The 26,767-nt window shown below is 36.8% G+C and overlaps 3 protein-coding genes across 10 annotated transcripts in view; 1 reads left to right on the plus strand and 2 right to left on the minus strand.

Moving 5' to 3' along the window:
- The window catches only part of ZC3H11D (zinc finger CCCH-type containing 11D), a 31,401-nt gene extending 23,586 nt beyond the window's left edge, over nt 1-7,815 (minus strand). Inside the window, 3 exon segments of the mRNA XM_089921087.1 lie at nt 4,187-4,307; nt 4,658-4,777; nt 6,975-7,815. Of these exon segments, the coding sequence (XP_089777213.1) occupies nt 4,187-4,307; nt 4,658-4,777; nt 6,975-7,028 (295 nt within the window). The 5' untranslated portion in view covers nt 7,029-7,815.
- A 2,849-nt stretch (nt 7,816-10,664) lies between these two features.
- RLIG1 (RNA 5'-phosphate and 3'-OH ligase 1) lies at nt 10,665-22,268 on the plus strand. 7 transcript variants are annotated; one of them, XM_030763011.2, is made up of 8 exons: nt 10,690-10,920; nt 13,978-14,095; nt 16,697-16,792; nt 17,574-17,690; nt 19,293-19,490; nt 20,575-20,744; nt 21,795-21,921; nt 22,040-22,149. In XM_030763011.2, exons 1-7 carry the CDS (start codon nt 10,831-10,833, stop codon nt 21,885-21,887), a joined length of 882 nt encoding a protein of 293 aa, XP_030618871.2. In that variant the 5' UTR covers nt 10,690-10,830; the 3' UTR covers nt 21,888-21,921; nt 22,040-22,149. The 7 variants fall into 7 exon arrangements, with proteins under 7 accessions (XP_089777221.1, XP_030618871.2, XP_089777223.1 ...); XM_022552466.3 differs by lacking the exons at nt 10,690-10,920; nt 21,795-21,921 and adding exons at nt 11,246-11,394; nt 15,201-15,297 and having other exon boundaries at nt 22,040-22,268; XM_022552463.3 differs by lacking the exon at nt 21,795-21,921 and having other exon boundaries at nt 10,706-10,920; nt 22,040-22,268.
- The window catches only part of CEP290 (centrosomal protein 290), a 100,782-nt gene continuing 93,043 nt past the window's right edge, over nt 19,029-26,767 (minus strand). For both annotated transcript variants that reach the window (XM_022552458.2, XM_089921088.1), the window contains 2 exons: nt 24,195-24,274; nt 19,029-23,228 (listed from right to left, as the gene is read on the minus strand). In XM_022552458.2, coding sequence (XP_022408166.2) covers nt 22,983-23,228; nt 24,195-24,274 — 326 coding nt within the window. In that variant the 3' untranslated portion in view covers nt 19,029-22,982. The remainder of the gene's footprint in view (nt 23,229-24,194; nt 24,275-26,767) is intronic.

The raw sequence follows: 26,767 nt of genomic DNA on the forward strand, positions 1-26,767 counted from the left end.
TATTGCAGTAATCCAGTCAAGAAATGATGTCTGTGTTTTGGCCCAAGGTGGGAATAGTAGAAATAGTGAGAAAAGTCGGATTTTGGATATATTAAATACAGTAGCGTTAACAGGATTTCTGTATGGATTGGATGTGGGATATGAGAGAAACAGAGTTTGAGGATGATTCAGTTGACCTGAAGAATAGAACTGCCATTAAACCAAGATAGAAAGCCCATGGATATAGCAGGTTTGGGGATATAGGAGTAAAATTGTGAGTTGAGTTTTGAATGTGTTAAGTGGGAAATATCTACTCAAGTTAAGAGCCCAAGTGAAAAGTTGAATATAAGGATCTTTGAAGTTCAAGAGAGAGGTCTGGAATAGATATGTAAATTTAGGAGTAATTTACATGTGGATCATAATCAAAGGCATGAGACTGGATGAGATTACCAAGGGAGTAGGCAGAGAAGAAAAGAGAACAAAGAACTAACTCCTAGAACACACCACATGTAAGAGGATGGGGAAAAGAGGAAAAACCAGTAAGGGAGAGCAAAAACAGAATACTAGGTAGATAGGAGTAAAACAAAGAGGTACAGGGTCTTGGAAGCTAGATAAGGAAATTATATCAATGAGGGAGAAGTGATCAAGTCTGTCAAATGCTGCTAATGGTTCCAGTTATGGAAGTACTGAAAATTGACCACTGGATTTAATAATTTGTATATCAATGGTGAAAGAGGCTGAAAAGGATGATTTACATGGGATTAAGAGAGAATGGGTGGGGAGGATTTGATAATACCAAGTCAAGGATAACTATTTTGAGAACTGCTACAAAGAGAAAGAAAAAAATGGGGTGGTAGCTTGTAAGAGGATGGATTAAGACAAAGGAGATTTTTTTCCCTCAGTTCAAGTTTAATAGAAACTACAAAAGATCAAAAGTGACACCCTACCACTGTACACATCAGTTGGCCTGTCCCATAATACAGCCCAGGCCATTTCCTCCAGAGGAAGAAAGGCTGGCAATTAGGATTTAGAGTATAACCGAGAGAATGACTGAGATGGGGAAGGGTAAGCTCAGTGGAGGAATTGAGTTCGAGGAACTGAGAGGCTAGGGTGGTAGATCATATACTTACATATTGGAATCACCAAGAATTGACACAGAAGTACAGTTAGACTGACTATGAGCCAGGAGTTCATACTTCTGAAAAATGGGGAGGAAGGGTGTGGACAGACGTAGACAAAAGCAAAAAGAACAGCAACGCCGAGGGGGGATAATGGCATGAGATACAAACTGGATGGTTTTAAGGAGAAGTGATAGAGAACAATCTGAAATTGGCAATAGGACCCAAGGAAACCTTCTACCTCATCTCCAAATCAAGTGGTACTTGAGAACTGGGGATAAAAACAGCCACCACTTGGAGAGTGCTGCTGGAGAAGGAGTGGGGAGTGACGCTTACATTCGACTATGAAGACGAAGGGAAAGTTCAGGGAAGAAGTTGAAAAAGAATTCTGTTGATAATGAAGTTTGGGGAGGAGTGGATGAAAGGGGCCAAATAGGGAGAGGAGTGAGTCATTTGAAAGATGGGGTTTCTGATATTGACTGATGTGAAATAATAGAAAATACATTGGTCTCTGCCCCCAGTTCCTGGCACAGAGTTCCTAAAACCTTCGTGATTTCCTAAGTAAAAAGAGCACTGGGCACATCTTTTGTTCTAATATTTGGCCTTTGACCCTGGTTCCTGACACAGAACTCGAAAATCCCTTAGAGTTTTCTCAGTGATGGGAGTGTCCTTTGTTCTAATGAGGTGACTCTGGGTGGGCTCCTGGTAGCTTCATGAGTAGGGTTTGTCACCAGAAAGACCAAGCCAGCATTAGAAGCTTGGAACTCTCAGCCCTGCCCCCATGTCCAGGAAGGGGAGAGGGGCTAGAGGTTAGTTTAATAATCAATCATGCTTACCTGATGAAGCCTCCATAAACATCCCAAAAGTATAGAATTCAGAGAGCTTCCAGGTTGATGAACACATCCACGTACTGGAGGGTGGCATACCCCAACTCCACAAGGACAGAAGTTCCTGTGCTCAGGCCCTTCCAGACCTCACCTTATGTGCCTCTTCATCTGGTTGTTCATCTGTGTGATGAACATCCTCTATTACAGTAGAGGATGCCATCCTCTATGGCATCGTCTATTACAATAAACTGGTAAAGATAAGGAAGCGTTTCCCTGAGTTCTTTGAGCTGTCTAGCAAATTATTTAATCCAGGGAGAGAGATCATGGAAACCTCCAATTTGTACCCAAGTTAGACAGAGGCTGTGGGTAACCTAGGGACTTTCTACTTGCAATTAATATGAAAAGTGTAAGGTAATCTTTGGGGATACAGCCATTAATCTGTGGGGTGTGTGCTAACTCTGGTTAGTGTCAGAATTGAATTAAATTATAGGACACCCAGCTAATGTCACAGAGAATTGATTGGTGTGGGAAAAAACCCACTTGTATGGTGTCAGAAGTGTTGTGAGTATGGTACTAGTGTGAGAATAAAGGAGAAACACACAGGAGTATTTTTTTTCCCCCTAGGGAAACTGACATAAACAGGAATAAAGGGCAGAATAAAATTAGTCCTGGTGAATTCAAAACACATAAGTGGATTTGTTCCCTGTAGACAGATGAAAGGAGGTTTGAGGAAGTAGGGTATTAGCAGCCTATGAAGCCTGCTTATCCCCTCTCATGATGGAGGTAGAATGGCTAGGGGAAGGATTTGGTCCCAGTGCATGTATCTGGTTTTGACCCTATTGAGAGAAAGGAAACCTTATTCCAAAGTCAGGAGCAGTTTTGACACATGTTGAAGAAATTGAGACTTCCAGAAAAGCTAGAATTTATTTTTGACGTCCAGATTCTATGCCTAATAAATGAGAATAATAAAATGTATCCCTACAGAACTTAGCCCAGGGCATGTCTTATAGTGGGGAGCCCAATAACTGTTACACAGACACTCTACCTTTCCTTTGCCCAGAGATGGAGTGTTTGTTTTCCTCTAGTCCTAAAAGAATTAGTTTGAAAGATAGCAATTTTATCCATAGACCTTTAGGAAGCAAACTATTCCACTAGATATAGGGAATTTAGTACAATGTCCTCATGAAATAAAATCACACTAGATGTAAAACAATGGGATCAAGTTAACCACTTAGTAAGTGTAATAACTTTCATCCCAGTAGGTTACCTTCAGTAGTTATCTATCTATCCCCATCCATCTATCCATACATCCAATTGTATTGAGCATCTGTGCTCCAGACATTGTGCAAAGCATTGGTAAGAAAACTAGTTATGATCCCCATCCTTGTGATGTTTACAGTCTAGTGAAGAAAAACATTGATCAAGGTACCACATGTATAATGAATGCTATGAGATCAGAGTTTTCCAGAAGACTATAACAAAGAAACATAATTTTTAGTCATTCATTTGCCAAGGATTATCTGAAGCCACGTTTTCAAATCCAAAGGACTGATATTCTGTAAACTCATTTCTAGAATAATTCCATTGTAAGAAGTATGGTGGCTACAGCAGGAGAGTGGCATAGCTATAGCATCAGGGAAACCTGACAATCCCAACTTCTTAAGCAAGGTTCTTGCCATTCACTGTTATAGGGCATGGTGTCTTCCCTATCCCCTTCCCAGAACCTAGTTTAAGGTTCATCACGTAGTAGAACCTCAGTGTCATTTAGCTGGATTGAAGTATGCCACTCATGCTTACTCTGCAACAATGGGATTGCATTTTATCCACAAATGAAGTCTTAGGAAGAACCACGCATCTAGCTGTTCTTCTAGAAGCAGAAGTGTGCAAACCAGAGCATGCCCTTGCTCTCCCCACCTATGAGATAAGGGCACAACGGTGAGGCCAGTTGTGCGATGATTTGCTGAGACAGTTCCCCTCTACCTAGTGAGGTCAGTAGTCCTCTCACTTTTCAGATGAATAAATCCACTTTAGAAACACAGAGAAAGTTTGTCTTGCTCTTTGTTCACTACATTTTTGTTGGCTACTTGATGGCTCATTCTAAGCTTCATCTCATGATTCTTGATAGAACCATCCCAAATCATTCAGTGGCTGTTAAACTGCATTACTCAGCTTTCATACTTCATTTAACGTGTCATTCTATGCTGCTACTCCAAAACCAGAATATAATATGGCATATCTGTGTTATTCAAAAAAAATACTCACTGCTACTTGGTGGCAAAAATAATCCATTGATATTTCGAGGTTTGCTGTGATAAAAGATACAACTGATCTTCACACAACCAAGAGGCTGAGTTTCCCAGAAGCATGAAATGCTGCAGTTTTGCTAGACAAAGGAGGTGGGGGAAATGTAATGATCAGATGCCATAATCACAATAAATACAATGTGCTACAACACCACACAATGTGACAAAAACTACTGCAATTGCCGATTTAAGATCATGTGTGTTTCTAGGCTTTGAGTGTTTCTAAGCTTTGCTATTTAAAAGATGCAATGGATTTCCTAAAATATACTTGCCCATTTCTTTAAGAATTTAAATTGAGCAAAGTGCAAAATGCCTAAAATTAAGTAATGGAAGGAAAAATCATTTCTTCTCAATTGTGTTGTAAGAGTATAGTTCAGTATTATCGAAGGGAGATGCTTTTAACAAACATGATGATGCTGAGTAATTCTACCTGCATTTCCATGTGTCTAAATCTGCAAAGTGGATCTAAACATTTTCCTTCTCTCCATAATGAGCACACAGTGTCACTGCCAAGGGCCTCTTCACAGTGTCGGAATCGGCACTGGGAACCCTAAAAGGAAAAAGTAAACAGTGTAGAAAACTCAATATATGAATGTTAGTGTTTAACAACGGATTACTAATCAACTAAAGAAAATATGAGGAGATCAAATTAAAATTTAAAAAAATACTACAAATACAATGCCATAAAGTCTAAATTCTAGCAAAGCAGTCTAATTTTAATGAAAGACACAAGATAATCTAATGATTAAATAGTACAACACGCCATGAGTCACTGATAAAATTCTCCTTCTTGTTATCAGTTAATCCATATGGCTCACTAAGGATAAACATACAAAAGATCAGTGACACTCTTAATCACAATCCAATGACAGAAGGATCTAATTTTTCTTTGTTAAGAAAGCCAGAATTTTTTTTTAAGAATCATCATCCATATTCTAATTGTAGAGATGATCTCTATTAATCATATCTTTTATTAGATAATTGTTTTCTTACTTTATGGAGATACTAAGTGTATTTATATAGGGAAAGTGAATGGAGCTTAAATTTTATATTATTGTGGAATTTTTAATAACTGGTACAATGTGCTATGTTACATGTATATGCTATATGCCCTTGGTCTACAATTGTGTCTATACATTTACATCATTATATCCCAACAAAAGCAGATATGGATTATTTTAAAGGGCTGCTATTTTTTTATTTTGTATCTTTTACACATAGATCCACAATTGGGAAAACTTCAGGTCATTGGCTTTTGGGGCAGAGGGTGGGTAACATAGAATAAAAATATCCTATTAAACTCATCCCTTTTTTAGACACGTGTTTCAGGGTTGTTCCTTATTTTTTTTCCCACCCTCTTACTCTCTGTCTTCAGTCTCTCTCCCTTTTAAGGTGGATCTGTAGGTCTCGTAGTCCAGGATAGTAGGCAGGAACCAGATAAACTGGTATTTGAACTCTATTTTGCCCATAATCAGAAAGTCAATCTGTTACTCACCCTCTCTGTGCCTCAGTTTCCTCACCTGTAAAAAGGGAATAAAGCGCCCTCCTCACAGATTGTTGTAAAAATTATGGGAGATAAAGTATTGTGATTGCTATTATTTTTTTATTTTTTCATTTATTTATTGAGAACTTACTAAGTATTTGAGGATACAGCAGTGAAATAGACAAAACTCTCTGCCCACATGGAACATAAGTTCTATTATTTCTTATCAACCTAGGGTTTAATCTTAAAGTAACAGGTAAGAGAAGTAGATCTCGTTCTTACAGTCAAGTTGACTCCATTCAGTTGTCCTAGCAGAGATGAAATGCTTTAAACCAGACACAGCATGTCTTTCACTGGGTTCATTCTGATATGAACATGAAGCTCCAAACTCTGAATTTCTACATTTTTTATTTGGTTTCATTGAGATCCATTAATCCTAATCACTTAGATTAAATATTTTTTCCCATTTTAACTTTATAAACTTCAATTCATGTTTGGCCAATTTGTTTGTATTACTTTCTTTTCCTTTTTCCATGATATTATTTGCTGTTACTTTGACAGGGGAAAATTCAGTAATTTTGTTAATAAATTTCAAAATAGGGGGAAATTAGATTTATTTAACTGTTTGATAGTGACCTGAATTTAACTATTCGAATTTATATGACTGGAATCACATTAACCAAAACAGTACGATGTATCATATAATGTTTCAATATTATATTCAATATTAAATTCAATATTAGGAATTTGATGTTTCAAGGAGCCATAACATAGACAAAAGTGCCACACTGAGGACTAAAAAGCCAGGGGCATATAACTGGCATATAGAAGGGTAGTTTCAAACAATTTTAAGTTATCCCAGATTTTATCAGAGAAATTCAATATATCAAAAATACATGATAAGGGGCTTCCCTGGTGGCGCAGTGGTTGAGAGTCCGCCTGCCGATGCAGGGGACACGGGTTTGTGCCCCGGTCCGGGAGGATCCCACATGCCACGGAGCGGCTGGGCCCGAGAGCCGTGGCCACTGAGCCTGCGCGTCCGGAGCCTGTGCTCCGCAGCGGGAGAGGCCACAACGGTGAGAGGCCCGCGTACCGCAAAAAAAAAAAAAAAAAAAACATGATAAGGATTTACTTCAGATTTTAAATACATATTTTGTGGGAAAATAGTAAATTTTGATTCAGCAATGCAAATTATTGCCATATCTTCCTTCATTCTACTAAAAAGCTTAAGCATGTGAAGTACTGTAAATTGTACAATATTTACCTTTATGCATATGGAATTAAAAAAGAAATAGCAGTCATTCCCAACTTCTGCCATTTTCAACTCTCTTGCTACTAATCCTATGTTTTTTAATATAAGAATTGCAGGAATGCAAATATAAGAACTATGAGTGTGTACGGGGAAAAATAATTTCTCTTCCACACTCTTTCAGGCTATCAGTAGTATTTTTAAAACTGATCTCCTGTTGACAGTATATTACACAATAGATAATTCTTAAATAAATTTAAATTAGAAGATACCTTCTCTAGCTTGGCAGAAATGTTGAAAGTGGTTGCTATAAGCACACAAACTCAAACTTCCAGAATTTTGCTCACTGTTACCTAATCCATTATTTGCTCATCATAAATGACCTCACATCTAACTGTAGGCTAGGTTACCTTAGTGAATACTGTACAGTAATTTCTCTTACTCAATTCTAGTATATTGACCAGAAAAAGCTAATAAAAATAAAATAGTATGTTTTATCCTTCAATGTTCTGATTGAAATTGGAACATAAACTAGTTCATACTTTCATAATTAAGAAGTATTAAGTATTTCACAAGTAAATATTTTCTAAACTCTTATTTCTATACATGATTTGGAAACAAAACTAAAATTTTTAAATAGGTAAATATACTAATCTATATTTCAAGATAAAAGTAAAATTATTTAATTATGTACTCACCGCTATCCACTGATTTGAAAAAAATCATTCAGATTGTGATAGTTAATAGATGCCTGAAAATAAATTGGACTACTTATTCATCTTGTAGCTATATTCCATTTACTCTTCATCCATCATTAAAAGGGGAATAGCTTCTTCCTATAGCAGAAAGATTCCAGAATGCTTGCAAATTTTGAGAATTTGTTTAAAGCAAAATGAAGTACTCTGATTCCCAGAATGAGACATTTCAGTCAGTAGTTACTGAGGTCTTCATCTTAGTATCTTTACTAAAAGAACTAGAACCTAGCAGAAATTAATAAAAGTATCCATAGAAGGTAACTTAGAAAATGCCATAGAGAAGACAAATTACAGTAGATCAAAATATATTTTTAAATTGCAGTGTACTTTTAATTGTAAATTTAAAAGATCAAGACATATAGATTTTCATTTTGGTTAAGTAAAAAAGACTAAGTTGGTATGAACTTTTTGAATACACTGCTTTAGGATAAAAATCTAGGAAATAAGCTAAAATTTAGAAAAGAGTTATTCACCTATAACTGTAAATAAAAGAAAATAATAAAAAGAACTATGCATTAGAAGTAAATCAAGTAGAGAATAAAGACTTGACTAAAACCTTGGAAATAATAGCAATGATATATAGAAAAATCTAATATCTCAACTTTTGTTTCGCCCTACCTTCTAACTCTAGAATAACAATGTACCCATCTTAAGCACATAGGTTACTGGGAGAAACACCCCTAAGAAATAGCTTTAAGTGGTCTTTGCCTCCAGATAAACTTCCTCTCCACCTATGAACTTTTAGCTGCATTGGACTATTTTCAAATACTGTTACCAAACACCATTGTTGCATGATTACATTAACATCATGATTAAAGCCATTGTGAGAACCCATGTTTTACACAGGGGAAAGCCTGAAGAAATGCTTTTACCTCTTGAAGTTAGTTTTGAACAATTATGTTCCATTAGAAACAGCAAGAACACATCAAACCCAGAAGGGAATTTTTTTTTTTTGCCATTGTAAATAGATCTGTGCATTTTGGTAGTGTCTAGAATGCCTGGAACCCTAATTTCTTCTTTTTTTCCAACTCTCTTTTCCTTTCCTTTCTTTCTACCCTTCCTCTCCCCCGCCACACACACCTTTTCCTTATTCTCTTCACTCCTTTCCTGTTGTGAAATTCATTCTAGTTTTTCAGGGAAAGCTATGACTATAACCAGGACGATTTTTTCTCCCTGTAATGAGTAAAGAAGAGTTATGAGAAATTTGCCTGCACAGCTCACGGTAGGCCTGAAAATTCTGTGTTTTTGTGTTGGCCAGAGTACACTCTGCACTGAATCTTTCATTTTGGGTTCATGTCAGAACACTAACACATGAGAGAAAAAAGGCTTTCTTCCAGTTTGTGTTAACACCACTTTAAGTACTGGGGCTGGTAGTCACTCCTTGCTGACTCTTCAGACTTATGAGAATCGGGCAAAGGGGTCGGCTGCTACCCATCAGAGAGAGTAGGAGTCCAGATTGTAACTGTGAATGGGTTCTGTGGCTGTCCCCTGCGTTGGACTCCCCTGTTTCTGCCAGAAGCTTTGCTCCAGGCACTGATGAAATCAAAGCACTAGAAATAGAGTGCTTCCTAAAAAATGGTTAGCTTTGCTGCTACTTTCAAACAGCAAGTGGAATGTTTTGGAAGATGATCTTTTCTCAGAAATGATAGAATGTTGGACCTAAAAGACTGTGGCAGTTTGGGAAATGACAGTTGAGAGTTGTGACGGTTATTTAATTGTTGTCTCCTTGAGACCAATGAAGCAAGCTGCTTTTTAGGATTCTTCTGGAGGAACAAAGTCACTGGTTCTTGACTACAAAATGCTAAGACGTTTCTGGTCCCAGGATCTCACATCAGGTGTTTTCCGCCCCTAACCTCCTTATTTATTTATTTAATTTATTTTTCCTATGAGAAAATCAAAGATAGCAGAAGAGAAAGTAAATACTTTTATACAGCAAATCTCTTCCATCCCTCCCCTCTGAATCCAGCAATCAAAAACCAGTGAATTTTTCGGAGGGTTATTTTATTCTTTGGGAATTTCCTTACACATGGATGACTCCAAGTGAGATATAGTCGTTTAATTTCATGAGGGCTAAATCAGGAAACTGCTGGGCAGTCTGATACCTGCAGATAAGACAATTATAGGAATGAGACCTGGGCATTGTCCAGACACATAAAAGATGGCAGTAATCAAAACTCTCCTACTAGGGACTACTAGCTTCAATGAGATAGAAAGGCTACTATTACTAAATATTTAATATTTATTAATTTTTATTCAGTCATTGACTGTCATTACTTACCCTCCAAAGTTCTTTTGAGCAATAAGTCAAAGCTGTTTTTACCTCTGCAGGTGATTGACGACAAGTACTCAAGCCATTCGGACTCTGTTGGAGCTCATACTTAACTAAGGTAAATGAGGTTCCTATGAAAGATGGAGATTGAAAGCTGGATGTTGGTATTCGTGTGGTTTTGGATTGGTCTAAGGCTACACTTTGCATTCACTCTGGAAAAGACACCAGAACCAATTTTGACCATATTATGCCGCACAATGAGGCGTAATACAAACGGTAATATTTCTTTCTTGGGAGGGTCCTAGATGTTTTAGTTGTAGCGTTTTCCAACATTTTTCCAGGGAAATTACTTTTCATTTCGCCTTGAGATGTCTCCGGATATTTCTAAGCTTCTACAGTGCTTCTCCCAGGAACATATTAAAGGGAACAGGCAAATCGGTTTCATCAAAATGGTGTTAAATCGCCACCTAAAATCACTCATTACTTATCACTTCATAGCATTTAATTTTCATAAATATCATCGGCTACTAATACACACACACACCAGAAACGGATCTTTGTGTTTTCAATGTCATCACAACCCTGAGGGACGCTCGCGAGAGCACACACGGAGGTACCTTTTGCTTCCGCACTACAACTTCCAGAAGGCTCCGCGGCCAGGAGGCCGCTTCCGGGCGTGCGTCCCGGCCCACCTCGGTGCCGGGGGACGCGGGAGCGCGGCCGTTGGGCCAGCGCGCGGAAGGTGCGTGGCTTGAGCAGCTCGGCTGACTGCTGTGGATGTTGTCCTGGTGCGGACCCGGCGCTGTTCGTAAGCGCGCTTTCCACTCGCACTGCCTGTGGACCCACCATGAGGCGCCTGGGCTCGGTGCAGCGGAAAATGCCGTGTGTGTTTGTGACGGAGGTGAAGGAGGAGCCTTCCACCAAAAGGGAGCATCAGGTACCGAGGAGCGCGGGGCCCGCGGGGCGGCCGCGGGTGGGCTGCTCCCCGTGGCGCGGGCTGCGTTTGAACTCGGAGAGGGCTCCCAGGCGCGGTGGAGCCGCCCTGTAGACTGGGGGCGGGGGCGGTTTGCAGGTTTCGCTGGGGCGGTCTAGGGTACGGGTCTTCTACGCCCCGAGCTCCAGGTTCTTGTACCCTCTTAGTTGCAAGGGAGGGAATCTACGGGAGAATTTTTCTGATCCGGCGATTCAAACTTGCCATCGCATGGAAATTGAAAACCCGCATCTTAAATAATGTTCCTTTCTTCTTAGGTTACCACCTTTTGAGGAAAGTCCCTTAAGTAGTCGTATAGTCACCGCAAAACAAGCTTTCCTACTTTTCACGAGTGTGGTGTCAAAGTGGAGATTTTAGAAGACTTGCTTCACCTGTTCAAACCTGGGAACCGATGACAGTGTTGACAACTAACCTAAATAGGTCACTAAAGATCAGACCTCGTGTATTGTTACCAGTAATTAACTACTTGATTCTAATTTTGGTGTTTCCATCTCAAGGTTTTCTATTCTCGCAGCAACGTGTTTTACACATGGAGAGGGCCCTTAATAAATACTGGTGAATGATCCTGTATCAGGATAACTCTTTAATACATAGTAAAGTCCTGGATAGCAAAATCACCACTTATCGGTTGGGTGCTTCAACTCATCATACAAAATCAGCATGTGCATTTGACTCCACCTCCACTTCCCGTTAACATCGTTCACACTGGCCTTCTTGTCTCCCAGGCTAAAAGACTTTTAAGGCCAAGACTGCTGTGTTATTTCTAGTCCCAGTTTTTAGGACCTGGCACATGGTAGGCACTGGATAAACCCTGGCGTCATTTCATGCCAGCTTTCCATTTACCTTGATGCTTTTTACCTTATAACGTCTCACTGCCACTGCTATTATAGTTCTTAATATTTTACGCCCTTCTTGCACTAAATTGTTCTTTCTTGCCGCTGAGAATGATCATTATTCTTTCCTAGTCAAAACCCTGCAGTTACTACTAAATGTCTGTAGCAGTAGTTGTCAAGATTTTATTTTTTAAGCCCTAACAAACTTAATTCATACGAAACAATGGCATCCTGAATAGTGGTTCGCTCTAGCTGTGATTCTCAACTTTGTATGTTGTGGGTGAGAGGCGAGTAGTTTGTAAAAGCACTCTCCACCAGGAAAATAAGCCCCTTCTCTTGTCCCTCTGCAGTCAAGTATAGCTTATAGTGTTGTTTATAGCATAGCATTCAAATTCTTAACTGCAATTCAAGGATTCTCATTAATCAGGCCCAGTCGCAAAGTGCCTGTTAGGCCCACAATGAGGTGCCTGAGCTCAGTGTAGTGAAAAATGCCATGTGTGTTTTTGACAGAGGTGCCTACTTAAAGTGACATATCTGTTCTAGCAAAGCCTGTTTCATCCTGTGAACATAGCAAGCACAATCCTGTCTCTCTGCTCAGGCTACGCACCCTGCCTGGATCACTTCCAGGATTTTAAAAATTTGGAATCAGAAGTTCTCTATGAAATCTTTCATCAGCTTACTTATTCTAGTGATTTCCCCTACCAAGAAATTGTAGAGGATCACTCAGTTGATACTAGCTATTACTTTTTATACACACATGCCTTCTGTTTCCAGTCAGAGTTTAAAGATTTAAGTGACAGAGAAGGAGAACTCTGCGTACCCCTTGGTATCTTATGCTGTCCTTTGGACAGGTCAGTAGCATGGAGTGGTAGGTAATTCATTCTTATGGAAGGGATATTTGTCCTTATCAAGAACTCCATAAAGTCATCTCCTCCCTAGAATCTTTGATAAATTTAAACACACACACACACACACACACACACACACGCGGAGAGCTATTGGGCCAAACCTTGGTCCTACTGCCACAGGTTAAATTGATATCCTCTGATACCAATGTTATAAGTTACTGATAAATCCCTAACTATTCAGCTTTATCTTAAAAATACTGAATCAGTACCAGAGTGGGGCTAATTTCCTAAGTTTGCCAGACTCTGAAACAGTACTTCATTTTTTAGTCTTAAGCCTATCACACCAGTATGTTTATATTGTACAGTGTTTTTTCACATTATGTAAGGTGAGTATTACTTCAGATAATTTAGACTGTAAAACAGTGGCATAGTCTTTTCTCATAAATGAAAATAAATTACAGATAAAAAGTTGGTAGGAATCCTAGAAAATGTCTTTTCCTCCATTCTTGATACTCTTGGCTTGTCTTCCTGACAGTAGAAAAACCGTAAGTTAAATATGCAAACAGTTCACTACTGATAAAGCTGAAAGGGTCCGCATTTGTTTTTCTCCTCAGCACTTATCGTAGCTAACATTGTACTATACATTTTGTTGCTGTTATCATCTCCCTCCTTAAAATGAACCTTCCACCAAAGGCAGGTCCTTTTTTGTTTACCTCTATCCCAGTGCTGAGGACAATACTTAACCCATAGGAGGCATTTAGCAAATAATTGTCAAGTAAATGACTGAACACACTTAACACCTGTGCTAGGGATGCAGCTCTGCATAGGATATGGTTCCTGTTGTCAAGCTTATTATGGTGGATGAAGAAACATGTGAATACAGTTGACCCATGAGCAATGCCAGGGTTAGGGTCTTGGATCCTACAGCAGTGGAAAATCCGAGTATAACTTGTGGTTGGCCCTCATATTCGAGTTTCCTCCATAACCAGGGCTCTGCATCCAGGATTCAACCAACCTTGAATGTGTAGTACTGCAGTATTTACTATTGAAAAAAAAATCTGCATATAAGTGGTCTCATGCAGTTCAAACCTGTGTTGTTCAAGTCGACTCTGATTACAAATCTGTGTGGAAAAACATGTATTGCTATGATAGCATAGAAGGGGAGTGGGTGATTTGTAAGAACTTCACAGGAGAAATATTTTGAAGGATAAACTGGTGATCATCCCTTAGAGCTAGTGAAATTAAGAACTTCCAGGTAAGAGTGTGTGCGAAGGTATAGAGGCTATTTATCTTAAACCAGTCTTCTCTTTCTCTTTTTTAAGCCATTTAAAGTTTTGGCAACTGAAACTATAAGTCACAAGGCATTAGATGCAGATATACACAGTGCAATTCCAACAGAAAAAGTGGATGGAACATGTTGTTATGTTACTACTTACAAAGGTAATATAAAACTGTACTACAAATATTACTTATTTTTCTTAGTCACTTAAACTATATATATCTGAAATGGGGCATTGCCCTTCATAAACCCTTGGAAACCTAAGTATAATAGGAAAATAATAAAATCACAATTGGTACATTATACTTATTTATTATATCATTGTATCTTTCTCTTGGGGGAAGAAGGAAAGATAACTAATATTTACTTAATACCCATTAAGGGCCAGACAGTATGATAAATGCTTTATATGTGTTATCTCTAATTTGCACAATAAGCCTCTCCATTTCACAGAAACGGAAACTGAAGCTCAGAGAACATAAATAATTTGTTCGAGACCATATAATTAATGAAGGCTCAACTGGTAATAGGGTTTATCTGACCCTAAAGCTTGTTCTTATTCCACTGGTCCCAGTGCTGATTCCATTGTTTTTATTACTATTGGCAATGTCTCTAATTTATTTCATTTTAATGTACTTTAAACTCAAATAGAAATTGTCAACTATGTTAAGGAAAAAAATGCATTGAAAAGAGAGAAATAATCTTTGTGATTTTTTTCTGGATAGTGAAATTACCTCACAATTCCAGCAAGAGAAATAGAACAGTTAAATGCATATTGAACACATCCTTTATATCAGGAAATCTCTTCTGAAGTGCATCTTTTTTCATGTTTAATTGTGATAAAATACATATGACATAAAATTTACCATGTTAACCATTTTTAAGTGTACAGTTCAGTGGTGTGTACAGTTCTTATCGTTGTGCTGCTATCGACACATCCATCTCCAGAACTCTTTTCATCTTGCAAAACTGAAACTTCCTACCCATTAAACAACTCAGCATCCCCACCTTCTTCCAGACACCATTCTACTTTGTCTCTAGGGTTTTGACTACTCTAGGTAACTCACATAAGTGGAGTCTTAACAGTAGTTGTCTTTTTGTGGCTGGCTTATTTCACGTAGCATATTGTCCTCAAGAGTCATCCATGTTGTAGTACATGTCAGAATTTCCTTCCTTTATAAAAGGATGAATAATATTTCATTGTATGTATATACCACAAGTTTGTATATACTACATAATTGTGTGTATATACCATTCATCCATCAGTGTGTACTTGGGATGCTTCCATCTGTTGGCTGTTGGGAACAGTGGTGCTATGAACATGGTGTACAAATATCTGAGTCCCTGCTTTCAGTTCTTCGGGGTATGTATCAAAAAATGGAATTGCTGGATCATATACTAATTCTTTTTAAAATTTTTTGAGGAACTGTCATACTGTTTTCTGTAGCAGCTGCATTATTTACGTTCCTAGCAGGACTTCAGAAGGGTTCCAGCTTCTCCATATCCTCACCAACACTTGTTTCTATTTTTTTGATAGTAGCCATCTTAATGGGTGTGAGTGCAATGCGTTCTTTTATGTTTATTGTGAAAAGAGCAAAAGGTCCATTCAACAGAAATGACAATGTAGTTTTAATCTGGTTCTTCATATTATTTATTGGTATAGCTAATGAGTAATATATAGTGCCTAAACCAAACTTTAATCAATAATTTTTAAGATAAGTCTCTGTTTATATGTTTGAAGAAACTAAAAGATTTTTTTAGACTTATATTAAGAAACTTCAATGTGCATCATATGTGTAGTCATGTATAATGGTAGCAGTTAAACAAGATTGGATTGCTAAAGAAAACTTACAGAACCCAGAGTGACAGTGCTTGCAGATTCACAGTTTATTACAGGTAAAGGATAGGCAGTGCAGCAAAGGCATTAAAAGGATGCGCATCACAACCAAAGACTCTCTCACAGCAAAGTGTCTGGTGAGACCAGGTGAAAGTCCCGCCCCGACTCCTCCCCCACCTTCCTGACAAATCCAGGCAGGACACAACTTTCTTAAAGCAGGGACCACCACTGATATAGACAGGGAACACCTCAGAAACCGGGAATCTGAAATGGAGTCTCAGCTGGGGATTTTTATATTTTGCTGGCCCTGAAGGTATCTTCCTGCTAAGTAACCAGCCTCAACATCAGCCCTCCAGGAGTCTCACTGAGACCAGGTGCAACTCATTAGCCTCACTGTTGTCAATAAAGAGTGCTGGCACCCGCCCTGAAACTTCTCAGATCCCTGACTGTAAAGCATTGCTATCAATCAATGTTCCTTGCCTTGACCCCAGGGGTCAGAGCCATGCAAAACAGTTTAGCCTCACTCCACATTTTTGGGAATTAACCCTCATAGCACATAGTTCGGTTTCAGGGAAAGTGTGAATACAATTTTCTGGTTATGTTTCCATTTAGTATAGAGTTAGCTTCGGTTTCTCACAATTGCTAGTTTCTAATAAAGTATGGCTGTGGAATGTCCTTATGAAAGAGTCACATTTGCTTTTTATCTCATCCCCATCACTCTCTAACCAAAGACTTAAGTCTTATACATCAGGTACTGTTAGGTAGGATGTCTGTTATACTGCTTATCTCCCTTTGTCTTCTGGGTTGCTTCTCTTAGAGGAGATGACTCCTACTGTTTATTGAAAAATTTTATACGGAAATGTCTTTCAAGATAAATTTTATTGTTTGCCTCTTAAACTTTTTTTTTCCTTTCATTATTTTTTAGGTCAGCCATACCTTTGGGCTCGGCTAGATAGAAAACCTAACAAACTAGCTGAGAAAAGGTTTAAAAATTTTCTACATTCAAAACAAAACTCTAAAGGTTAGTGGGTCCTTTTTTTTCTTTTTTTTTAAAGCTTTTCATGATTTAAGTTGAAATTTTTGGCTTATTTCTTGCTATGGTGTTCTTTATATTATATGCTTCTTTACAATTTAAGCACCTTGGGAAAAGAAAAAATTATAATTGAATATCTTTATATGTAAAAGCATATTCTTGAAAAATATTTCAAAATATTTTCCTAACACTTCTGTGACTCTTCATTGTAGCATGTCCATTTTATTAAAACATACAAATTATTGTGTGTGTGTAGATATATATATATATCTACACACACATATATATATATAATGAGTGACACATTTTGGTTTTGTCTCCCTAAGAGACAAATGGGTAATTTTATAAATCAGGCACAAATCTCAAAGGATTATTAATATTTTTAATTATTACAGTAGATACTTCTAAATATTATATAAGTAGATACATACATTTATTGTTATATATCCACTCATTCATACATATAATCTTTATATATTTATATTCATAGTGCATTAAAAATTTACCATAAATCACACATGCTGGAACATTGGTTGCTTTAGTTAGACTGTTACTACTGTTACAGATAGTGGTGGGTTCAAAATTGAAAATTTAAAGTGTTAGTACCTTAACCGTGAGAAGTAGTCACATTGTGGTGGTAGTGAATGGAGACTAATTATATGATACCTGACATTATGGGGTTCATTAGCTGTTCCCACTTTGAATTTGTTCAGTGTTATATGTATTTTTTTAAAGTATCGCCACACATAAGATTATTTAACTCTTTTAGAATTTTTTTGGAATGTTGAGGAGGACTTCAAACCTGTTCCAGAGTGCTGGATACCAGCGAAGGAAATAGAACAATTAAATGGGAATCCAATGCCTGATGAAAATGGACACATTCCTGGTATTATTATACATTCAATTGGAAATTACAGAACTTAATTTTAATATGGTTCTTCATGGTATTTATCTGTATAGCACAACTTTTCTAAGTCTAATTTAAGTTTAACGATACCAAAGATGTTTCATATCAAGAACGTCCTCTCAAGTTTAGAATCTTTTCTCAGGTGGACAGTTTACTACCTGTAGTCTGTGAAGATTAATAAAGCATTGAGTGTGGGAATAGCCTTGAAGTGTTGTCACGATGACGGTATGTTCTAATCTGAAACGGGATATTAAGCTTTTTACTTTTTAGACTGGGGATAACAATATGTATATATTTTTTGCAAAGATCCTAGAAATCTGTCTCGAAGGGAAGTGAAAATAGGTGTCTCACAGTAGTTTTTCTGGAGATGGGAAAATTTTGCAGAAGTGTGCTGAGTAGAAGGATAACTCCAGATTAAAAGAACCTATAATGTGCAAAGTACTCTTTGATTCTAGTAATGCAAAAGTGAGGAGGATCAGAACCTTTATCCTTGATGATCTTTTAGACAATAGGAAAAATCTACCAATAATAGTATGATTTAAGAACTAAAAGGAAATACACAGGGTACAATTGGAGAAAAGAGGAAGAACTCCTAGTTCAACCTGTGGTGGTTAGAGGAGGCTTCTAAGTGGAGTGGACATTGAAACTGAAGCTTAAGAACCAGGAAGTTAGTTGGCGAGGGAAGGGAGAAGGTCAGCTTAGGCAAACTCCTACGAAGGGGAGAGATCATGGAATCTTTGAGAAATTTTAAATAACACCTTATTGTGGCTGGAATGTTTAGAGTGTATGACACTTGAAGCTATAAAAGTAGAGGCTGGAGATGTGGAATGGGCTCAGATCTTAAAGGGGTTTATATTCCATCTGAAGAAGTTTGAAGTTTATCCTGAAGATGATTATTAAGCAGAGCTACAGCAGAACTAAATTTAAATTCTTGAAATAGAATTACAAGGGAGATAGTAGATCAGCAAAGAGGTTATTATAGTAATCTGGGTGAATAATGAATGCCAAAGATGTGACGGTCATAAAAGTGTTTATGCCCTAGTTTGTCTTTTTTTGGTAAGGAATTCTCCACAACAAAGAAGCCTAATCTGCCATCAGTAGTTAGGAAGGGAATAGCAGTAACATTCAATAAATGTAGAATCAATAAATTGTTCAATAAATACTGGAACAATACAGTGAATTGCGGAACACTTGCATCTGTCTATCGTCCCTGAAACTGGAGAGAAGGTAGAGAGAAAACTTAATTTAAAAAAAGGTTTTGGTGCTGTGTCTTAGAATGGTGCTCAATTCTTATTGAAAATGTGAATTTTCTATTAAAAGAATGCTGAGTGCTCTGAAGTGACTAATCAAACAGGTTAATTCCTCAGCAGAATCAAGAATGAGACCTTATGATTAAAGAAAAAGATTATGATTTACAAAGTAGTAAAACTGCTAACATTTCCACTGATGTTAAAAGTGATACCTATGTGTGATAGAACATCCAGAAAATACAGAAAATTTGCAACAAAAATTAAAATTACCTTAGGTCTTAATCCAAAGAAAAACAGTGCAATAAAAAACACTTCTTTCTTTAAATGATAGGTTGGGTACCAGTGGAGAAAAACAGCAAACAGTATTGCTGGCATTCCTCTGTAGTAAATTATGAATTTGAAATCGCCCTGGTACTGAGGCATCATTCTGATGATCCTGGTCTTTTGGAAATTAGTGCAGTGCCACTCTCAGATCTGTTAGAACAAACACTGGAGCTTATAGGAACCAATATTAATGGAAACCCATATGGTGAGTAAAGCCTTTTTCTTTAGTTACGGTAGTCATTTTTAAAGAAAACTTCCTAGGTTCAACTGAAAAAAAATACACACTAAAGAAATGACTAATAAACTTGAGTTATTTGTTTTGGTTTTTAGATTCCATATATAAGTGAAATCATACAGTATTTGTCTTTTCCTTCTTTCATTTAGCATAATATCCTTTAGGTCTATCCATGTTGTTGCAATTGGCAGGATTTCATTCTTTTTTTATGGCTGAGTAATATTCCATTTTCTGTGTGTGTGTGTGTGTGTGTGTGTGTGTGTGTGTGTGTGTGTGTGTGTACACACATCCCATATCTTTATCCATTCATCTATTGATGGGCACTTAGGTTGCGTTTCATGGCTAGGTAATTAGTTTAGCATTAATTAACAGCTAGGAGTAAAGTAAATAAAAGAATTAGCAATGAATAGTATATCAAGCATTAGAATATACACCATGATGATCTGAGTACAAGTCCTGAGGGCACTATGGAGTATTGTTAACCCAGGGATGAAGACAGACCCAAGGTCATTAAAGCTGGAATAGCAAAATCCTATATAGAGATCAGAAGCAGACTGATTGGCAGGTAAAAAGAATCTAAGACAGTAATTACACAAGTTATCAGATACAGCGTGGCTGTTTGGTAAATACTGAATGATAGTCGAATGTGGCTAAATGGTGTAGAGCAGCAGTTGGTGGACTTTTCTATAAAAGGCTAGACAGTAAATATTTAGGATTTTTGGGCCATATCTCTGAAACAGGCCATAGAGAGTACTTAAATGAATGGGTTGGCTGTGTTCCATTGAAACAGTTTACAAAAACAGGCACCTGGCTGGGTTTAGTCGAAGGTCATAGTTTGCCAATTCCTGGTATAGAGCACACAAAGGTGGAATTTAGATTTAATGGGATAAGGTGCCGACTTTTGAGTGAGGGCACTTGTCTCTGTTCAAGGAATTAAACTTTTTGGTAAATTTATTCCTCAATGTTTTAGAGGCTTTTTTTAATTTGGAGGGAGAAATTTCCTCATTCTTTTTGAAACTTCTGTATGGCTAATGGCAAAGTTTTACAATTTTAGGGTTAGGAAGCAAGAAGCATCCATTACATCTTCTTATACCACATGGAGCATTTCAAATAAGAAATCTACCTACTTTGAAGCACAATGATCTGTTGTCCTGGTTTGAAGGTTGCAGAGAGGGTAAAATTGAAGGAATCGTGTGGCACTGCAGTGATGGCTGTTTAATCAAGGTAATGGCAGAAAATAATTAGTGGGATTATGTCATTTTATGTTCTTAAAGTAGAAGTGGCACTAAAATGCTCTACAAATTGCAGTACTTCTGATTTGCAGTAATTTAATTTCTTCATCTCACATGCCACCGTCTTTATATGATAAAGTTGTGTTTCCCAATATGTATTTATTCTGTGGGGCGTTGGTTCTTCTAGATGTGTTTCAGAATTAAAGTGATGAAAATGTCCGGAAAACCCTGCATACTATGTATCGCCTTCTTGGAAATTCATGTTGAACTTTAGTGTTCTCTAAGACATCTGTACTAATAACTTAGTTTAACGCAGCATTTCTCAAAGGTACCTGATTATAGAATTCGTTGAGTTAAAAGAGTGCCAAGGTGACAGTTAATATATACAGAATGAATTCTTTTACCCTTTGCACCCTTTCTGTCTCCTGGACTTGTCTGTTTGATTTCACATAGGTTCTAGTTTGTAATGTTCAAAACTGGACCCTAGTCCAGTTTGGACCAACCCCAACTCCAAACAATTCACTGAAGCCAAAAACTTAGATATCATTTTTAACCCCTCTCTCCATCACTTCCTACATCCAATTATCAGTTCTAAAAGATTCTCATCTGTTGCATCTGTGTACTTCTTACCACCAACTGGCTGTTGATTTTAATTTAAAACAAGATTCATGCTTGAATTATTTTGTCACCCTCCTCAGTGTTATCTTTCAGTCTTATCCCTGTCCTGTCCATGCTTCACAAATGAATGAGAATACTACTTCCCTGCATAAAAGTGTTCAGTGACATTAAGATTTTTCATGATCTGGCCCCTGTTCAAATTTCCAGAACTCTTTACCCCCATCTCCCAAACACACCCGCGCTGTATATGTTCTTAACTAAATGCAACCAGAGCAAAAACACGATTCTATCACATGATATTTCTTTTGGTTAGAATGCCTTCCGCCCACATTTTTGAATTGGCTAACTTCTGCACTCAGCAATAGACTCTATTATTCATTACATTTTTATGGAGCCACTGATTATGTTCCTGGCATGTTTCCAGGTGCTGGAAATAGAGTCAACAAAACAATGTCTCTGCCTTCATGAAGCTTACATTCTAATGGGGACGATAGACAATAAGCAAGTAAATATGTAATATGTCAGGAGAACAGCTATGAAAAAAAAAAAGGGTAAGATGACATGGAGCCTTAAATAGTGCCTGGGAGATAGTAGGCACTCAAAAGATTTGTAAGTGAATGAAGATAATACAGGCTAAAAGCTAATGCCCTTTTTTTTTTTTCTTTTCAGGTCCATCGCCATCATCTTGGTTTATGCTGGCCAATCCCAGATGCCTATATGAATTCAAAACCAGTTGTTATCAACATGAATCTGAACAATTATGTGTATGCCTTTGATGCTAAGTGCTTATTTAATCACTTTTCAAAAATAGATAATCAGAAATTTGGTAGGCTCAAAGATATAATACTCAATGTATAAACTGGAAATGCAATTAAAAACCAGCTTCTTTGTTATTATATTTCAATATTGAATACTCTGCCATGTTTAGAAGGTAAAAATATCTGAGTTTCTGTTTATTGTTCACTGTCTAATATAGCATCATGTCTTCTAGCATTTGAAGAAATGAATTTCCCACCTGCAAATATCTATTCAAAATTTTATTGAGAAACAGCAAGTGAGTTTTTAACCTCTGGAATTTAAAATATAATAGTAAGCTGCCCAGCTTGTACAAAGGTTAGATTCAGTCCATTATACATGGGTAGTAGCATAAAAGACAAACCAACAATTCTGGACCGTTTACTTTAAAAATTAAATAGTTCAAGCTGAATTTAATACTGCTAGACATTTAAGAAAACTTATGGCTCAACTTCATGATGTATTTTTATCTATATATATACACACACACACACATATAATTTGAGAATATGTAAGTATATATAAAACCCCAGTTTTAAATGTTTAAGAAACTTAAAACATTATGAATGTATAGGAATTCACCATAGCTCATTGCCTATTTGACAGATATAACTTATCCTAAAAGTCTTCAAAAATACACTTTTCTAATACGTTGAAATTTTCGTATAATTTTATTTACTAAAAATTCCAATTTAGGTAAAGGTACAAGGTATTGGGAAGGAAATCATGTAGGTCAGAGACTTGCCTGATTTCCAGATGGAACTTCCAGATGGAATTTTAACTTATAAAGTTAATAAACAGTTAAATAAAACTATAGTTAGATGTGGCCCTTAGTATATGGGAAATTAACAGGATTTTCCTCCTCTTCATCTTCAAACTCTTCAGAAGCAGCAACAGGACTAGTTAATTCAACTCCAAATTGTTCAGAAAGCTTTTTTAACTTCTCTTCTAAGAGAATATTTTTTTTCACTTCTTCTTTGTAATTATACTTCAGATCTTCGATTTCTTCAAAAAATGAAGGATCAAAATTTTCCAGTTCTTTTTTCAGCTTTTTTATTTCCTCCTAATAAGAACATATTATCTTTAAAAGGTATATATAGGAAAAAATACATTCTTTAGGTGTGAACTAAAGAGATTAATTACAAACATGAAAGCCAAAGTAACCTGAATAGTCAAATATACGGCAGAAGTATTTTCTTAAGATTTTATTAATAAGGTTTCATTGTACAGTGTAAGTAACTAACTTGTTAACTGTCAAATTATTTGTTCTCTAAGTTATGTCCTGGTCTTGGACTAAAATTTATCAGCTCTTAAATCAGAGGGGATTTAATCTTTCTCCAAAAGAATATTAAGATACTCTCAATGAGGCAATCAAAAAACTTGGCTGTTCACAACATTGAAGTTATTTTGGTTAAGATTCTTTGGTTAGGCTTTACTTGTATTTTCTTTACAAATATCTAATTTTCAATGAATAATGGTCACTTGTTATAAATATATTTATGATCAGGTAAACTGTTGGGCTTCTGCCTGGCTAAAAGTTAGGCATCTGGTAAAGGAACAATTTGAGCTTTAATGACCATGTAGAATAGCCAGTGATCACTAGTTAATTTTCATATTTATGCTCTTTTGTTCTGTTTACAGATTCTTAAAGAGAGAAAGCATATCAAATATCTTTCTTTAAGGGAACTATTCCTGAAAAGAATTTCTAAAGGAAATAAAAGACACTTCCCAATGTGACCCAAAACTTAGAAAAATATTAAAATAATGAGCTATATTTGTGACAGTTAAAAATAATTTACTCTTTAATCCTATTTGTCTCAATTTTTTGATGGTTCTGTTTTAATAAATATTTTTAATACAGTCAGATGAATATAATCAACTTTGTAGTATCAAGGTTAAATGTAAGTATAAAATGTGATCCCAGGAATATTTAGGATACATACTTAAAACTCAGAGATGGTGAGCATAAAAACAGTTTTCAACAGCTGTTTTCACAAAACATTTATAATACTATAATTAAAATAGTTACCTTCAAATGCTGCTTTTCTAGATCTGAGGTTTTGAGCTGTGTCTCTAGATCTTTGACCTTTTCCTTTAGTTGATCAGGATCTGCCTCCAAAAAAGTGAAAATTAGACTAAGCTTTTCCCACTCTGAATAAGTTCAAGATAAAGGATTTATTTTAGAGGATAAGGAGGAAAATTTTGAAACTAGAGCCTGGAAAATGTTGTCTTTTATGGTTGAAACACTTTTCAGGCTGTGAATTCTGTATGCTACCTCTATATCAGGTATTATAATTCCATAAGCAGACAAAGAGAAGAGGCATACGTTAGATGTTTGTTAGAAGTATAGATCCAGGTTGATTTTTTACATGGAAGAAACCATTATTTTCAGAGAAAAATTCTAGAACCAAGAAAATTTGTTAGGTGCTAATAGTACAACATTAGAATAAGTAGACTATTAGGGAAGGGGCTACAACCATAAGGTGGCCAAATGCTCCTGTTACCCAACAGCTTTGACTATTCCGTGTACTTCAGTGCGTATTTACTGTAATTATTGGGTTGGCCAAAAAGTTCATTTGGGTTTTTCCGTAAGATGTTATAGAAAAACCTGAACGAACTTTTTGGCCAACCCAATACTATGTGAAAAATGTGCTGGGCAGGATGGATAACACAAAGATGAATAAGTCCTGATATTTTGGTAGGAAAACATAAAAAGCACAAGGGCTTTAATTTATTGATTTCCCCCAGAGTTAACATATCTCTAATTTTGTAATGAGAATCAATGGGCAATAGTATTTTTGCTTTTATTGCCATCTTTGCTAGAAACGTACTTTCTTTAAACTGCATATAATGTGTCATGTGGTCATATTTTACATCCATTGAGGGGTAAAATTTTTAAAATAACGCTGAATTTTGAGAAAATAATGGTCAGCAAATACATTTTCATGAATGGGACAGGAAGCATATTCTATTAAGGTGACCTTGGAATGGTCCTCCAATTACTGTTAAGTTGGAGACAAATATTTTCCTCATACTTTTCAAAGCTTCCCTCACCTCTGCAGAAAGTACTAATGATTTTTTTACAGAGTTGATTTTTGATCACTGGAATGCTATATTGAGTTGTCTTAATCAGTGGGATGCTATATATTACATAGCTTGGTAATGAAATTATGCAGTAAAAGTGATTATTATGTATAGCACTTTCCAAAAGTTAGCTTAATGATCACGTATACTTAAATAGTGCTTTAAAATTTCCAAAACAGTTTTGGTTTGATTTTGAGCCTTAACAGTCTTTGGTAGATATCCTTATTTTTAAATAGAAGATGAGGAAATGAGGGTTCAGAAATTCCTTCTCGGGAAACTGAGGTTTAGAAAGAGAACTTTCCTAACATCAACAGCATTAACTGCTCTTTGGTGCTGTGTCTGGTTTAGTACACCAAGCTGGCTGCTGGAAGAGATGTTATCAAGAGAGGTTTACGTATGTACTTCTAGTCACCAAGAGAGGAGGCAGTCTAATGGTCAATAGCAGGAAATGGCAAGGAGCTTTGGAGTTTCACAGATTTAGGCTTCATCCTGCCTCTGCCACTTCCTAGCTGCTTTGAATCTGTTTAACGCAGGTAGAATGGAGACAGAGGTACTCAAAATTCAGGGCTATAAGAATTAAATTATAAAATGCTTGTAAAGCATTTAGCAGTGTCTGGAATGACTCATACATGACAGCCTTAATACAAAGTAGCAACAAGACTACTTGGTAGGATATTGAAAAGCTATGTGAAATAGTCAAAAACTGTTTAGATATAAATTAGTATAACCCTTTGGAACAGAATTTGGCATTTTCATAAAAGCTATCAAATACAATATGCATACAAACAATCGATTCTTATTATTTGCAGTAGTTATGTTCTATAAAGTCAACATGAACAATGAATTAGTGAATACTGAACCACTGCTCTTAGGGAAAATAAACCTACATACACATACATCTCACATAGATTTCATAATCTTAAATCCTGGAAACAACTCATCCTGGTAGGTCCTATTTTCTTTGTTATACAGGAGAGAACAAGGTTCGGAAGTATCAAGTGACTCCTGAGGCTGCCCTAATGACAGGCATCAGAGCTGAAATTTAAACCCAGTCCAGCTGGTCCCAGAACCAGAGGTTCCTGCCCTGTGCAGCAGTGCCCCCTGTTGTCTCTTCCTCTGGTCATCCTTGTATGAGAGCTGAAACAATGCAGAGCATCACCTTGCTGAATCTCATCTAGGAAAGTGTGGATCATAGAACTTAAATTTTTCACTGCTCTGTGTGTATGTCTGCAAAAGTACCACACAGTGCTGATTTGGGGTTACAAGTAAATTTACTGAGTAGGTGAATATGCAAATACAGAATCTGCAAATAATGAGGATCAACTATTCACTGTATGTGTGTTCACGCATATACATATACATTACATACCTATGTGTATATGTGCATACCTATGCACACAGGAACGGGAATGATTAGTAATCATTTCTGAATGCAAATGGAAGAGGGTAGGATAGACTTTTTTACTTTGTAAAAGGAAAAAAGAAAGGATATAGGCAATGTTTACATATATACATGTA

This window comes from Delphinapterus leucas, chromosome 11 (genome assembly GCF_059928025.1).
Source record: "Delphinapterus leucas isolate spDelLeu-1000000601 "Yukka" chromosome 11, BTC_Dleu_Yukka2, whole genome shotgun sequence".
NCBI lineage: Eukaryota > Metazoa > Chordata > Mammalia > Artiodactyla > Monodontidae > Delphinapterus > Delphinapterus leucas.

Excerpts from the sequence above, each read along its gene's own strand:
- RLIG1 (XM_022552463.3), top strand. The coding sequence starts at position 10,831 with ATGAGGCGCCTGGGCTCGGTGCAGCGGAAAATGCCGTGTGTGTTTGTG. Across the intron at positions 10,921-13,977 it reads CCACCAAAAGGGAGCATCAG|CCATTTAAAGTTTTGGCAAC; the intron begins GTACCGAGGAGC and ends CTCTTTTTTAAG. Across the intron at positions 16,793-17,573 it reads TTCAAAACAAAACTCTAAAG|AATTTTTTTGGAATGTTGAG; the intron begins GTTAGTGGGTCC and ends TAACTCTTTTAG.